At 49.6% G+C, this 16,003-nt stretch overlaps 2 protein-coding genes across 3 annotated transcripts in view; one reads left to right on the plus strand and one right to left on the minus strand.

Moving 5' to 3' along the window:
• The window catches only part of LOC132457285 (transcription factor IIIB 90 kDa subunit-like), a 47,811-nt gene extending 36,092 nt beyond the window's left edge, over positions 1 to 11,719 (minus strand). The window contains exons 1-4 of one of the 2 annotated variants that reach the window (XM_060051514.1): positions 11,597 to 11,719; positions 9,821 to 9,994; positions 9,220 to 9,251; positions 6,646 to 6,718 (exon numbers count right to left, since the gene is read on the minus strand). In XM_060051514.1, the coding sequence (XP_059907497.1) occupies positions 6,646 to 6,718; positions 9,220 to 9,251; positions 9,821 to 9,956 (241 nt within the window). In that variant the 5' untranslated portion in view covers positions 9,957 to 9,994; positions 11,597 to 11,719. Of the gene's footprint in view, positions 1 to 1,633; positions 1,773 to 6,645; positions 6,719 to 9,219; positions 9,252 to 9,820; positions 9,995 to 11,596 lie in introns of those variants that run through there. The other variant, XM_060051515.1, reaches the window with a different exon arrangement.
• Positions 2,131 to 6,084, plus strand: LOC132457293 (BTB/POZ domain-containing protein 6-B-like). The gene is made up of 4 exons (XM_060051525.1): positions 2,131 to 2,552; positions 2,788 to 2,878; positions 3,433 to 3,551; positions 4,229 to 6,084. The coding sequence occupies exons 1-4, from the start codon at positions 2,131 to 2,133 to the stop codon at positions 5,259 to 5,261; spliced, it is 1,665 nt and encodes a 554-aa protein (XP_059907508.1). The 3' UTR covers positions 5,262 to 6,084.
• Positions 11,720 to 16,003: the final 4,284 nt, after the last annotated feature.

Below are 16,003 nucleotides of genomic sequence, written 5' to 3' on the forward strand. Positions count from 1 at the left end.
AGATCTTGAGCCGTTGGCTCACAGGAGAACCAGACTCCTAACACTCTCTCTTTGGTGGAACTGTTCTCCAGCTGACCGCCGCAGAACCAAGAAGGAGCAGAAGTCTTATTTGAACCATGAGCTAAACGCCGCATCCTGTTCGGGGCTTTCTCTCCTGACAAATCTTTTTTTTTTTTAGATCTTCAGCAAAACCAAGCAATAAAGTTTAACAACGTATCAAAACCTCCAGGACATAATAACTGCTCTACCATCGTAGCGCTTTACAGGGGGGAGGAGGGGAGGGGGGAGAGAGGAGAGGAGAGGGGAGGAGAGGAGGAGAGGAGGAGAGGGGAGGAGCAGAGGGAGGAGAGGAGAGGGGAGGAGGAGAGAGGAGAGGGGAGGGGAGGAGCAGAGGGAGGAGAGGAGAGGGGAGGAGGAGAGAGGAGGGGAGGAGCAGAGAGGAGGGGAGGAGCAGAGGGAGGAGAGGAGAGGGGAGGAGGAGAGGAGAGGAGCCGAGAAGAGAGGTGAGGAGAGGAGGAACAGGGAGGACTGGAGGAGGAGCAGAGGGGAGGAGCAGAGAGGAGCTCAGAGGAGTCATAGCTGGGATGTGATGCGTTTAAAGAGCTCTTCTCTGGAAAGCAGGGCTGGAAATAGGATCCGTCCCTACCCCCCTCCCCCCCACTCCCCCTCAACCACCACCACACAGCCAGGCCCTCTCCAGCCCAGCCCAGCCCGAGACCAGACTGGGAGGAGGCCCGACTGAACCAGACCGGCCCGGATCCCAGAGGACCTGGGAACTATTAAAAACGCTGCCGACTTCCAGAGTAACCAGAGGTCGGAGCACGGTGGAGGGCCCGTCAGCTGAGCGCACCCCCCAGCCCCTTTAGAACACTACAGCCCGCTCCCCCTCTTCAGCAGGGCGACCTGACTCACTCTCTTCCTCTCTCTTTATTTGAGAGACTCTTCTCCCTCCCTCCCTCCCTCCCTCCCTCCCTCCCCGTTATTTAGGCTACCCCCAATCTCTCTCGCCCGGACTATTATGTCTATCAAAAGCTCTCGGTCTCCCCTTACTTTGCAATTAGCCAACGCTTCTTCTACAATGACGATAAGAATCAGACCACGGCAGCTAAATGGGTTTATTTGTCTATTCAAACAAAAGTACTAATGTAACGGGACACCTCCTAAAAGTCAATTTTTCGTTGCATATTTAGCACATATCGGCTCGATTCATTTATTATGAATGACATTCGTTTAAGTTTGGCCCCGAAACACAATTGGCCCTCAGAAAGCCGCGGCAGACTGTGTATTGAGAACGTGTATTGTGTGGCCAGTCGACCGAGAAACATTGACAGAATCCAAGCAATACAAACACTTTGTTAGCACAGCTTTCTGCCGGGAGGAGGAGCAGACAATACGAGCTCTGTTTGACAACGGGCGCCGCTCGTCGAGGAGGACAAGGGGGCAAGGAAGGGAACGGAGAAGAAAAGCCACGATTTGCATCTCCTGAATTTCACTGGAGCGCACTGACGCATTCTGCAGGAGGGGGGCGGGGCGTCATGCTGCTGACGCCACCGCCCAGACCGGATCCCATTGGTCTAACGCCAGCTGGGCTTCAGTGGGGGGGATAGGAGCCAAAATAAAAAATAGAACAGACCTCAGTAAATGAAAAAAAACGCCACTCCAGCACCAGCAGCGATTAAATCGGATTCCCATCGCGGAGCGGACACATCCCGTATGAACGGAAGGACGTCGCTACTGCTTCTGCCGACGTTTACGCGTGTCGGAGGAAAACAAGGGTCGTTCATAACGGAGGATCGTATCCGCGCGGTGCCCGTCCGGATCACCGTTTCGCCGTAAAAAGGGAAACCACGGAAAGCTTCGCGGATCCCCTCCGTGGAGGAGATTAAAAAAGCGGTCCAAGGAAAAAGTGTTTTCCATTGAAGTTGGCGAAGGGACTCGGTCGCTCGGATATATCTCTATGACGCGCCGAGGCTTCCTCTTCCAATTGATCCGCGGTTAGTAAACTTTTTACGCGTTGTCTAGGCTGATCGGTTCCCCCCACACTCACACGTCAACACGGCTGAACCCGTCCCGGAGAGGAGAGCCACCGGTCAGCTGCGTTCCCCGGGACGGTAGGACGGAGGCAGGCCGATGCCCACAGCGGACTGCAGGCTCCTGCACCATGGCCGGATCATGAGGTGTCTCTCCTTCCTGCTCCTGCTTCCAGAAACGCTCAAGAAGAGGTCCAAGAAGAGCGGCACTAGCCTCCCGCTGTGCTACGAGCTGTTCTCCCTGTCGCTGGCGAAGAGGAAGAGGATGGCCGCCGAACTCCACAGCACCGCCAACAGCAACCTGGCGAACCAGCGCTCCACCAACAACACCTCCTCCACCACCACTACGGTGACGGCCGGGGACAAGCCCGAGAAAGACTCGCCGGTCAACCGGTCCTCGGCCACCCTGTCCTCCACCAACTCCTCCATCACCCCCTCCTCCTCCTCTTCCCACCAAAACATCAACAACAACAACCTGGACGCGCCGAGTTGGGCGTGCAGTCACCCGACTCTGCGGGAGAGGTAGGACAGAGGACTTCCTCCAGATAGCCCATGTAGTCTTGTTGAATGTCCCTGGTCCCTCAATGAATGTCCCCCTTATTGAATGTCATGTGCATGAGTCGATGAGGGCGAAGTGCAACACGCATGTTTAGTCCATCCATCATATCATATCATAATAATAAGAAGTCACAGACGCCTTCAGTGAGAGAGGATTTGAGATCTGAGCCTCCATCTCCTCCTCCTCCTTCTTCTGCAGGAACGCGTTGATGTTCAACAACGAGCTGATGGCTGACGTTCACTTCATCGTGGGACCGTCCGGCGAGTCGAGACGGCTCCCGGCCCACAAGGTAAACCCAGCCCCGGTACTAGTCCTCTTGTGGTTTGACGTCTAGGGTATTTCAGCGTGCGACGGGGTTAAATCGGGACGCAGACACCAATGACAGGGTTTTCCTTGAAGGGATTCAGGGTCGACATGTGTTCTGCTGTCGGCAGCGACACCCTGATTCCACAGAGTCATAGCTGTCCATCTTATTTTGGTATTGCCCTAGTGGTCCATCATACTTTTTTTTTTTGGTACACATAGTTAACCTCATAGCATAATTGCCCAAGTCCTATTGGGATGGGAGAATAGAGTTCCGTTAGATATCATAATTTGGCCAAAATATGAATTAGGCAATTATGCAATGAGGCAAACAACATGTAACACCAGTGTTAGAACCAGTCATCACGTTAGAACCAGAACCACTCAGTCGGTCAAATCAAAGGATGCTAAATGAACCTAATCCAATCCCAGTCCCTCCCAGTACATGAACCTAACCCCTTCCCTGTCTCCCAGTACATGAACCTAACCCCATCCCAGTCCCTCCCAGTACATGAACCTAACCCCTTCCCTGTCTCCCAGTACGTGCTGGCGGTGGGCAGCTCAGTGTTCGGCGCCATGTTCTACGGCGACCTGGCCGAGGAGTCGGGCGAGATCCACATCCCCGACGTGGAGCCCGCCGCCTTCCTCATCCTGCTCAGGTAAGCATGGCCGCCTCCCGGAAACGTTCCCGGGGGCCGTTCCCGCCACGAGCGCAGCCGACGGGCCGCGCGGTGTCACTTCAAAGAGCGTCATCACACACCCTTTAAAGCTCCGCCGGTGGCGTGCTGTAATTGCCCGTCCCCCCGTCTCCTCCCCCCTCATTGTTGGAACTTGAAACGCTTTTTATTATTTGCCAGCCGTCGTCATCCGTAGCGATCCACCCTTTGAAGAGGAGTGTAAAATGCAGCGTTGCGGTTATAAATAGGTCGCTTTTGTTTAGTTGCTTGTTCGAACAGAACAGGGCACCAGCACTGTACAGCGTGTGCCTGCTGTTGTCTTCCTGTATCCAACCGGAACGTGGAGACAGGGACACACACACACACACACACACACACACACACACACACACACACACACACACACACACACACACACACACACACACACACACACACACACACACACACACACACACACACACACACACACACACACACACACACACACACACACTAAACTCTGCCCGTGAGCAAGGCACGGGCACTACTGCTGGAGTTGGTTCCCGGGCGCCTCACTACAGTGTGCCGCCCCCTCGCCCCTAGCGTAGGACTGAATGAACCCCGCCCCCCCCCCCCCCCCAGGGACTAACACACTGCCCCCCCCCCTCCCCCTCCAGGTACATGTACAGCGACGAGATCGACCTGGAGGCCGACACCGTGCTCGCCACGCTCTACGCCGCCAAGAAGTACATGGTGGCGGCGCTGGCCCGCGCCTGCGTCACCTTCCTGGAGAGCAGCCTGGAGGCGCGCAACGCCTGCGTGCTGCTCTCCCAGAGCCGGCTGTTCGAGGAGCCCGAGCTGACCACGCGCTGCTGGGAGGTCATCGACGCCCAGGCCCTGCTCGCGCTGCGTTCCGAGGGCTTCGGCGACATTGACCGGCCCACGCTGGAGGTGATCCTGCGGCGCGAGACCCTCAACGCGGCCGAGGCCGTGGTCTTCCAGGCCGCGCTGGGCTGGGCCGTGGCCGAGTGCCGGCGGCGGGGGGTGAGCCCCACGCCGGGGAACAAGCGCGAGGCGCTGGGCAAGGCGCTGTACCTGCTGCGCCTGCCCACCATGAGCCTGGAGGAGTTTGCGGACGGCGCGGCGCAGGCGGGCGTGCTGACGCTGGAGGAGACGCACGCCGTGTTCCTGTGGTACACGGCCGCCGTCAAGCCGCAGCTGGGCTTCCCGCTGGCGCCGCGGGCCGGCCTGGCGCCGCAGCACTGCCACCGCTTCCAGTCGTCGGCGTACCGCAGCAACCAGTGGCGCTACCGCGGCCGCTGCGACAGCATCCAGTTCGCCGCCGACCGCCGCGTCTTTGTCGCGGGCCTCGGCCTCTACGGCTCCAGCGGCGGCAAGGCCGAGTACGGCGTCCGCATCGAGCTGAAGCGGCAGGGCGCCACGCTGGCGACGCGCAGCACGGCGTTCGTGTCCGACGGCTCCAGCGGGACCTTCCCGGTGTGGTTCGAGCACCCGGTGCAGGTGGAGCAGGACTCCTTCTACACCGTCAGCGTGGTGCTGGACGGCAACGAGCTCAGCTACTTCGGCCAGGAGGGCATGACCGAGGTGCAGTGCGGCAAGGTCACCTTCCAGTTCCAGTGCTCGTCGGACAGCACCAACGGCACCGGGGTGCAGGGGGGGCAGATCCCCGAGCTGGTCTTCTACGCATGAGCCACTGGGACCCCCTTGGGGGGGGGTGGGAGTCTGGAGCCCATAGCCGGACTCCACTCTTAAGCCTTTGAGTTCACGTAGCATAACGACACTCCGTAGCGGCCCGCCTAGCGGCCTAGTTACTTCTCTCAGACACTATTTAATAAACGGTGAAGGAGCCATTTTATCCTATTTATTTTAACGTTATTATTTTTTAATTTAATTATTTTTGTTACATGAAATGGAGAAGGACGATGGCGCGCGTCACGTGACCGGTCGTGCTGCTGAAGACTCCCCCGCTAGCAATGTGTTTGGTGTTTGCCGCCTTAAGGAGCGACGTTCGGGGACGCTCGCCTCTCCGCGTCGAGCACGGAGCTTCTTGCGGCGGGATGGGAGCTAGGCTAAGCTAACGCCGCTCCATACAGCCTCCAGGAACCTCGGCGAGGGATGACTTGTTGGGGTGCTGCTAGCCTGATGCTGTTGGCGCCATTAGCTCTGAAGGCTAATGTGATCGAGCCAAGCAGTGACCGTGGAAACTCCTCACGTCGGATTGGTGGAGGCTCTCGCACGCGGGCGATACCGCAGCCAATCGGGACGGGACGCACAAGAAGCAACAACGCTCATGTTTAGGGTTTGAATTAACATTGAAATAAATAAGAGGAAGAATTCCCTGTAAACAGAAAACTAAAGTTGTTTTGCACCAGGGAGACGGACTCCGTAACGTTGCATCTTTTGTAAAAAACAACAACATTTGTTCAAACTGTTGGCAGCTTGATGCTGCTGAAACTGCTGTGTTCTAAATGCTTGTGACCCTGAGAAACATAAAGGTTATCACGTGACTGAGCCAGCGTTGTCCACTGCTCTTCATTTGGTCTGAACTCCTTTTGGAGGGACAACAGCGCCCTCTGTGTTCACCAGAGAGTACTACACTGCGGGAACGACCCCTCGTAGGTCAAATGTTATATCACAGTAGCGTATTTAAGTAGCTTAAATCATAAACTAGACCAAGAACTTCTGTGATCTTATCATAGGAAATAAATGCAGCCGACGTCCAAACATAAAGATTGAGACAACCATTATTTTTGGTGGAATGTGTTCAGATAAAACAGCCAGCAGAATGGCCATCCTACTCTATTACCTAGAGGGCTTAGTCTTTAAAAAGGTAATTAAAGTTAAAATGAGATGTTAGGAGATTAACCATTCCCGTATCTATTGTAAAGTACAGGGTGTTGTGAATAACTTGACCAGTAATAGTGGCATTGTGGGCTAAAAGTAATAGGAATTAGAGGGCGTCTGGGCTAACCCTATCAGTAATAGTTACTAGAGGGTGCGTAGGCTAACCCTAACAGTAATACTAAATAGAGGGAGTGTGGGATAACAGTAATAGTAAGCAGAGGGTCAGTACCTATGGCCGGGGCGTTGATGCAGAGCTCTCGGGCCAGGACCAGGAAGGTTCTCCCCAGGATGTACACGTTCACCTGCAGAGACAAGAACCAGGAAGTCACGACACAATCACCATGACAGCCGGGAGACGACGGCGGTAAACCAGGCTGCTCTCTGTAGAGTTCCTGTTGGGTTCTCAGCGTTTAGTCTGTTTAAAAGTCTGCACCCTGAACCCCAAAAAATAATCTTTACTATATAAACATGTAGTCAAGGGGGACGCTCAAACCCCTCTTCCTGGTTGTGACGTCATCAGTGTGTTCCCCCTTATCAGGGGGTTGAGGACTGATTCAGTGTTCCTGGAAGCCATCGGACCAGACCCAAAACCCACCCTGGCTAAACAGAGGCTGATCCCCAGGGTGATTCACACGTCATATTACACACACAACCGCTTGGAGACAAGTGTTTCATACGGGCAGGCAGTGGGAGGGGAGAAACCTCCCCCAGGAAGAGGTCGTGAACCGTGGGTCGACTCTCGCCTGTCCCGCCCAGACCTCCACGGGGGGGTCTCTCTGGTGTGGCTCCCGGGCCAGACGGACTCTCCCTCTCCCTGGGCCCGTCTGGAGCCACACGGCGCTATTCCTGGACGCCTCTGAACAGAACGGGCGAACGCCGCAGTGGGCAGAATGTGGAGCGGGCGAAGACACCGCTGATGGCGTCAGTCAAGAGACTAGAGAGAAGAGACTGGACTAGAGACTAGAGGGTAGAAGAGACTAAAGAATGGCGACAAGAGACGGGTGACTAGAGACTAGATGAGATTAGTGACGCTACAGAAAAGAGACTACAGAGACTAGAACAGACAACTTGGTATTTTTCATGTGAAGCACTTTGTAACAGTTTGTGTAGTAAAGTAAAAGTGCTAGATGAATGCATCTTTACTGACGTAATGCATGGGGACCACATTTACTATTGACCATATAACTACAGACAAGAGTGCAGGAAGATTAGAGATTAGAGCAGAGACACTACAGACAGAGACCAGATACTACACCAGACAGAGGATAGATACTACACCAGACAGAGACAGAGAGTGGAAAGACTACAGACGAGAAACTACAGCAGACGGACTCGAGACGAGAGCAACCCGCCTCCGTGTAGAATCCTTGAGGTTCTTCAGGTCTGATCCTCACAACATGAACAACCAATAACGACTCACAAGCTGAACACACGTCGGCATGGCTCACACAGGCACGAGGCATGACTGAGTGAGTGCATCACCAGACATTAAAGACAACATGACATTTCTACTCGTTTCTGTCAGGAAGGACAAGATCACGTCTTGATGCATCATGGGAAATCAAATAGCCACCAGAACTGTGTGTCTGGGTGGCGAGTCCAGTCAGACTTCACCGGCAGTCCAACCCCCCCCCCCCCCCCCCTTGACCACTCCCAGAGCCCCAGCCTCCCCCCTAGACCACCACCCGGCCCACTCTCCCTGCCACTGGATCACCGCCCCCTCCTGCTAAACCACTTCCTTACTGTTAATCCCAGGCAGGGTTGGGGGAGGGGGTGAAGTCCTCCACCAGGACAGCTGGCAGCATATAAATATCAACGTCCCACCAGCTGTGACGCAGGGAGAGGCACCCTCCCCCCCCCCCACTACACATCCTGACCCACTCTGTTGCTGTAGCCAATAAAACAGCCCACCAATCAGAGTGTGTGTGTGTGTGTGTGTGTGTGTGTGTGTGTGTGTGTGTGTGTGTGTGTGTGTGTGGTCTAAATCTACACACTCATACCTCAGCATGTGCACAGACGTGACACGCCCCCCACACACACACACACACACGCATTCTCGGGGGTTAATAAAAGGCTTCAGACGACAGCGGGCGCGTCATCTAAATACTTTAGGTTGTTCCTTCTGCTGCGGTGAAACATCTCGTTAGCAGGAACCCCTCACTTCAGTCAGGACCTCTTGGAGTAACAAGTCCCCATCAACTCCCACCCCTCCTACACAATTACTGTCCTGGCACTTAATGTAAACCCTTATTGTATGTTGTAAGTCCTAGCACTTAATGTACGCACTTATTGTCTGTCGTACTTAGTTATAGTACTTGTGTAGTGTCTTATCCTAGCTGTCTATGTTGGGTACGGGGAATGGGTTAACCTAGTAATTGTTAGTGCTTGGCGCATGCTTTTATTGACATCCTTACTGTACCGACAGATAAACTGTTGTTTCACCCTCTTCTGACGAATGTACTTATTGTGAGACGCTTTGGATGAAAGCGTCTGCTAAATGCCCTAAATGTAAATGCAAGTCAGATTGATCTTTCCCTGAGTCACCTGACCCTCGGCTGAACACACAGCTGGTTACAGGGGCCGTAACAAACCAACCACTCATCGTTTAGTGGAGTTAAATATTAACCTGGCATCATCCTTGCATATTTAATGATCGACATCTGTGGTCATCCTGGGTCCTGCACCCCCCCCCCCACCCCCCACCCCCTCCAACCCGAGGTGGGGTAGACCATAAAGCGCTGGGCGATGACAGGGTTATTATGGGAGGTATCGACTTTCTGGCGCGGTCGCCATGGTAACGTACCTGCACGATGTCACTGAGGTCCAGCAGCATGTCTGAGGGATGAGCCCGTTAAGGTCTCTCTCTCTCTCTCTCTCTCTCTCTCTCTCGCGGTGTGGACCATGCTCGCTCGCCCCAACACTCACAAGCACTGTAAAGGGGATCCAACGCTAACAGACTACTAACCATCACTAACCACCTGTATCTAACCTACCTACTGTATCTAACTAACCAACACTAACCTACTGTATCTAACGATAACCTACTGTATCCAACTAACCAACACTAACCTACTGTATCTAACTAACCAACACTAACCTACTGTATCTAACTAACCAACACTAACCTACTGTATCTAACTAACCAACATAACCTACTGTATCTAACTAACCAACATAACCTACTGTATCCAACTAACCAACACTAACCTACTGTATCTAACTAACCAACATAACCTACTGTATCTAACTAACCAACACTAACCTACTGGCTCTAACGCTAACTAACACTAACCTACTGTATCTAACTAACCAACACTAACCTACTGTATCTAACCGCTAACCCACGGCGCTAATTACAGAACGCGCGGCGGCGGTGCAGCCGTGACGACGGTAACCAAGGATACGGGGCGTGCCCTCGGTGCGGCAGACCAGGTAGAGGCAGGCGGCGACCACGTGGGCTGAGCGGCGGCCGTAGGTCAGCCGCTTGGACAGCGCCATCTTGTAGAAGTTGAAGGCCGTGTCCAGACAGTGCTGGTTCATCTGCAGCGAGCGGCCCAGAGTGGTGATGCTGTTCCTCGCTGGAGACACACGCGCGCACGTTAACGCACAACGCTACATACTAATGCAAAGTACACACATTAATACACAAATAACATAAATACACAACACTACACACATGCTACATACTAATACAAAGTACACACATTGATACACAAATAATAAAAAGGCAAAATACACACACGATACATATTAATACAAAATACACACATTAGACAAATAATAACACACGATACATATCAATACACTCGCAAATTAATACTACACAGGGATGATACATATATCCATACACACATAATACACAAATGAATACCCACAATAATACACAAACACACACACAATAACACAGTAATACACAGTAATACACACCACACGCACACAATTCCCATCGTAATACACACACACAGACACAACCAAACACAATTCCCACAGTAACACAGACACAAACACCTGTGTGTGTGTGGGGATGTTATTACTCTGCGCAATAACACACACACACACACTTCCTCCCACCACAACAGTCATTCCAGGTGGAACAGAGGGAGGTCGCGACCTCCGTCTCTACTGACGACATCACGGCCAGATGTTTCCCCGGGAGGGAACGTCTGGAACCGCCCATGATGTGATCAGGCGAGGTGAGGGAGAAGGTTCTCGTAGGGGCTGTGTGATCTCTACAGGGTGCCTCTCTGACACACATAAACTAGGAACCTCGATACATATCTAGGAACCTTGTTGCCCCACTAGGAAGGGGAACACACACACACACACACACACACACACACACACACACACACACACACACACACACACACACACACACACACACACACACACACACACACACACACACACACACACTAGGGGAGAGGGCTGCGTCCAATTAGGATCCCTTTAACCTCCCCTCCCCTCTAGGAACCTTGATATACCCCTGTAGGAACCTTGAAACCCCTCTAGGAACCTGAAGAGGTATGTATTGATGACAATTGTACATGAATGAAGATACTATGTCATTAACATAACTAGTAGCATAATAGCATAACATATAAAAGCATAATGTCTAACAGATTGAGATGAGTCGAGTCCCATCGTGCAGTTCTACGCAGACATTCTGTCAGAATGAGCCATGGAGTCAGTGTGTTTCATGTGGTGGTGACTCGTGTGTAGTTCGTGAGAAGCAGGGATAGCTCTGAGTGTGAGACATAATGTGAGCACGAGGCTCTAGACAGACAAATATCTAGTTTTTCTTCCCTCCCTCCCTCCTTCCTTCCTTTTACACACAGTGACGCAAGCTCTCTCCCTCTCCCTCTCTCTCTCTCTCTCTCTCAACTCAGAGGCGCAGCCAATGGAGACATTATAATGAATATAATTAATAATTAAGATGAATGTTAATTACAAGAGATTAATGAAAGATTAATGGAAGAAATTATCTTAATTAGAAGGTGAATCTTAATAACAACCGAAAGAGGAATTAAAAAACGGATGTTGATTAGAAGGTAATCAATATTAATCAGAAGAACATGAATATGATTAAGAAATAGCTTATTAATAATTCGAAAACAAGCAATCTTATCCCGACAGTAAGATGTAATGAGGGTGATTGGCGCCCCCTGCCGGGTATTTACCGTTACTGAGCGTCTGGGCGCGGGACTCTCTGCCGGTGTAGTACGCGTCTCCAAAGTTGGGATTCTTTCCTCCGCCTGCAGGGGGAGACACAGTTATATTGTAGCGTCAGGGGCGGATGGTGTATAGGGGCAATTTGGGCGACCCACTACCAACTGGGAGAAAGAGAATTCTAACAAATTCTATCACAGCAAAAGTAGTTTTCAATGTTCTAGACATATTATCTGTCATTGTCCAATCAGAATCGTCAGATTCAAGTCGCGTTTCAAATGGTCCCGCCTCTCTGGGCGAATTCATTGACGTGGAAAATCGCCCAAGGATTCTCCCATTGACTGTCATGTTAAAACTATTTTTTTCGGAAAATGAGCCTTCAATGCATTTTCAATAGGGATTTGGGAGGGACTCTAAAATTTAGAGAGTCCCTCCCAAATCCCTAGAGTCTAAATCGACGCCACTTCGACCTGGGCGGGACTTTACGTCCTACGTCACTCGCTATGGGTGTGCATGTGTGCGCATAGCCGTCACTCGCGATGGGTGTGCAATGTGAGAAAGGTTTTGGCTTTAGTGTCTATGGGTTGGTAATAACGGTTCTGATGATTTTTCTGATGGAAAAGTGGTATTTTATTTCCATAATCTTTGTTCAGTGAACGCATAAACCCGTTTGTTAGTTAGCAGTTAAACAAAATGCGATATCTTTGTTTACAGTTACCAACGACCAACTGATGATTGGTGGTACGATTCCCTAGTGATGCAAGGTTTTTTCTTTCATTTTGGACTGCACACACATCGCGAGTGCCGGATACTCACACAATGTACACACATCACTGTCTTTACAATTTCTAGGCAACCGAAGTTTAAAGATTGTCAAGTGGTTAACTGTACTAAGACCTGATGGGTAGTGGTCAGAGAACAACTCATTAACGCGGGGATAAGGGGTTCGATTCCTTAATGAAGCTAGCTTTTTTCTTTAATATTGGACTGGATGTTTGTATGCCATTTTGCGTAACTTGTAGTTTATGATGAATAAATGTTACTGGGGTTAAGGTTAGGGTAATGCTAAGGGTAAGACAAAGTGTTTTTGTAACAAAATATTTCTTACAATAACAAAGTCCAAAGTTTTGATGACTCCAGTAGGAAACTTAAGATACCTAGAGAAATGCGTGAGTGCTCAAAAAACATCAACAAGTCACAGGGCTGCCAAGTTTCAGAAAATGACAAGAGTGAGACTTTAGAGTCAGAAGCGTTCGGCCGCCGACCAAAAAAATTTGCCTTTTTTAACATTGATTTATACCTTAGGACTGATGTCCTAAGGTATAAATCTAAAACTTAGATCACTTAAACATGTCTATCACAGCATAACGTAGTAATTGTTTTCGAGGGTGTACGGAAAAGCATAACACAAGGCTTTCTATGGGATAACTGTATAACAGCTGTACTAGCGACCTGTCACAACTGTTGCCTTTCCCCCGGGACGAACACTTGAATGATGTTCGTGTCATTAACTAACAACCAACTAATACATTTGCTGAACTACATAAGCAGAGGGCAGACAAACTGCTTTCCCTGTCTTTAATTTTCAACGTGTGACATTATCATATTACATTTGGGAATCTCAAGAATAGATTTGACTTTGGATGAACAGACAGCGGAGACAAAATATTAGCAAGGGGGAGGGAGAGGCGTCTCTAGGGTTGCCAACTTTCAGAAATTAAAATAAGGGACGCCCACCACGGGCCCGACTCCTGTGGGGCGGGGCGCCCGCAGCAGTGGTATGTTTTATTTTGTGCTGGTGTTTTTAGTAAAGGGTTGATCAAGAAAGGAATTAGTCATACTTAAATCTTGAAATGCTTTATTACCACATAACATTCTCTTATAAAGTGCAGTCAATTAAATCTTGAATGAAATCTCTGTGTGGCGTGTGCAGCAATGAACTTTTAAAATATAAACTAAATAAACGGAGAACTTCATGTTACTTTTTAAGTGCATAACTATAGGGACTCTCTTTGAAAAATTTCACAAAAAAAACCAGTACAAATAAACAACAAAAACACTTATAAACTTATGTAAAAAAAGAAAGTGCAAAACATTACTCCTTCCCTCAACATTACTCCTCCCCTCAAAACTGTTACTTCTTTTTCCAGGTGTACTTCTTGTTACTCCTTGCAGCACTGAGTAACTCTTTGTCTTTCAAAGCGCTGTTGTAAAACTCTGAACAGGACTGCTCAAAGTTGAGAGTGATCAGGAGCTCACTTCTCATGAGCTCTGTGGAGCACCTGTTCCTGCAGTCACTCCATTTGTTGGCCATTCTGGAGAAGATCCTTTCCACACATCCAGTGGATGCTGGGATGCTGTGTCTGGTGATAGACAGCATGTTTGGCAGGTCAGCTACTCGAAAGAGAGCCACCCACCTGGCAGCCACACTTTTGGACTTCCATTCATCTTCAGCATCTTCTTTGAGCCTCTTCAGAATGGGTTTTGCTGTGGAGCATTCATCATAAAGTTCATCCATGTTGACTTTATGGATGAGGTTGAGCTTGGTGGTCACCCTCTCAATGTCAGTAAAGGTCATGGTGCCATGGTGCAGAGAGAGAGGTTGCAGTGAGAACAACCAGTAGTCTTCAGAAAAGTTGAACCATTTCTCAACATATGAGAGTGCTGTGTTGAGGAATGCAGTAAAATCTGCCCTTGCCATGTCAGCATCAAGTGGACGGAGACGCTGCAGCTTCAATTTAGTTAAGTAGCCATAGAACTGTTAATCTCGTCTCTGTGTGAGCTTTTGCTTGAAGTTTTCCATGATGGAATATAACTCAACACAGGTGGTTTCATCACTCTCCAGCTTCTTTACAACTTCCTCAAAGAGAGAGAGGATATTATTGCAGAGAAGAAGGTTGCATGCTGTCCTGTTGCATGCTGTCTGATGTCAGACAGCCCACCGTGCGCCACTGAAAACACTCGCCGACATATTTTACAACTTGCCTTGTAAACATCTCCACTGACGCTGTCCAGCCAAGGATGTGCGTCTTCCCACTCACGTCCGTACTTCTGCAAGCGTTTACGCTTTTGAGGACGTGGTGGAGTATCGGGTGTAGCGGACATTTTTAAAAGGCGCAGGTTTTGTGAGCAGCGCCGGTGTGTGGTGTCTGTCGCTAGGCAACCGTGACCACCACACGCATGCGCAGACACACAGATGACCGGAGCGGGTCTTGCGTAGATCCCGCCGCGACAATTTTGCTGACCGTAGTATTCCCTGTGTTTTGTTTTGATCATTATTGTTAGATTTAGTATTTGTGTGTGTGACAGACATGTGTATTGGACATTTATGGAAATACGGAACAAATTGCGTCCCGTATTGGTTCAATACGGGACGCAACATTTAATTGCCAAATAAGGGACGATTCCGTATTTTACGGGACGGTTGGCAACCCTAGGCGTCTCACACCTACTTCGCTAACATTAAATTGACATCAGCCCTTGCTCCGTTTATGTCACATTATTTCTCTTAGGATTGTTTAATGTCTATATGAAGCCATTTAACATTACACAAGTGATTGTGATAATTTTGAAACCAAGACTGATTTTATTGGTGAGCTGATTTTGAGAAATCAAACTATGCTGCTACCTAGTTATGCTAGCTAACTAACACGAAGAGTTCAGTAATGTATTACCTTACGTTTTATATACATAATACTGTTATGAAATATGAAAACAACCAGTAAACATCTCTGTGTATAATGTATATTGGAAAGAAGGCGATTGATGTAGGCCCACTTACCCTTCTTGAAAATGTTGCAGAATGCAGTCCAGAAGTCAAATTTGGCACTATATACAAAGACGCTCCACCAAGACGCTCCACCAAGACGCTCACACGCGCAGGTCGCGGGAGATTGTTTACAAACTGTCAAACGTATACATCGCAAAGTGGACACCGCGCGACTACATAACCACTCGAAGCCGCGAGGACCAGGGGCGTTGCTAGACCTAGAGTTTTACTGGGGCACAGGCCCCCAACTGCCAATACTTATTTTATTTTATTTTATTACGTGGGCACAATATGAAATAGATGGATACAGAAGGGTATGTACGAGCTTCAAAATCATTGTCACTGTCATACTGTAGGCTATATTAAAGCACTGGTAAAGGTAAAGATTCAAAGATAGATTCATGAGTACCGTACAATGATATGTATTTAAACACATACACATCTCAAAGATTTACAAATAAGGTAACTGACAAATAAACAAAAAGTCTCTTTATGACCTTCACCTCTTTATCAGGAGAAGTCTACACATCTATATTTATTTAGAAGCTGTGTGGAAACAGCATAATTTTGCCAGAACGACATGGACTATAAAGGCCAGAAACAAGGTTTAAAATATAATTTCTGACTTAAGGTGAGGTGGCTCATTGTC

The sequence above is a fragment of the Gadus macrocephalus genome, chromosome 5 (genome assembly GCF_031168955.1).
Source record: "Gadus macrocephalus chromosome 5, ASM3116895v1".
NCBI classification, from domain to species: domain Eukaryota; kingdom Metazoa; phylum Chordata; class Actinopteri; order Gadiformes; family Gadidae; genus Gadus; species Gadus macrocephalus.

What these genes read in the sequence shown, in the direction of transcription:
- LOC132457293 (XM_060051525.1), top strand. Translation starts at nt 2,131, where the DNA reads ATGCCCACAGCGGACTGCAGGCTCCTGCACCATGGCCGGATCATGAGG. An exon ending in GACGGCTCCCGGCCCACAAG is followed by an intron (nt 2,879 to 3,432) that starts GTAAACCCAGCC and finishes CCTGTCTCCCAG; the next exon opens with TACGTGCTGGCGGTGGGCAG. An exon ending in GCCTTCCTCATCCTGCTCAG is followed by an intron (nt 3,552 to 4,228) that starts GTAAGCATGGCC and finishes CTCCCCCTCCAG; the next exon opens with GTACATGTACAGCGACGAGA.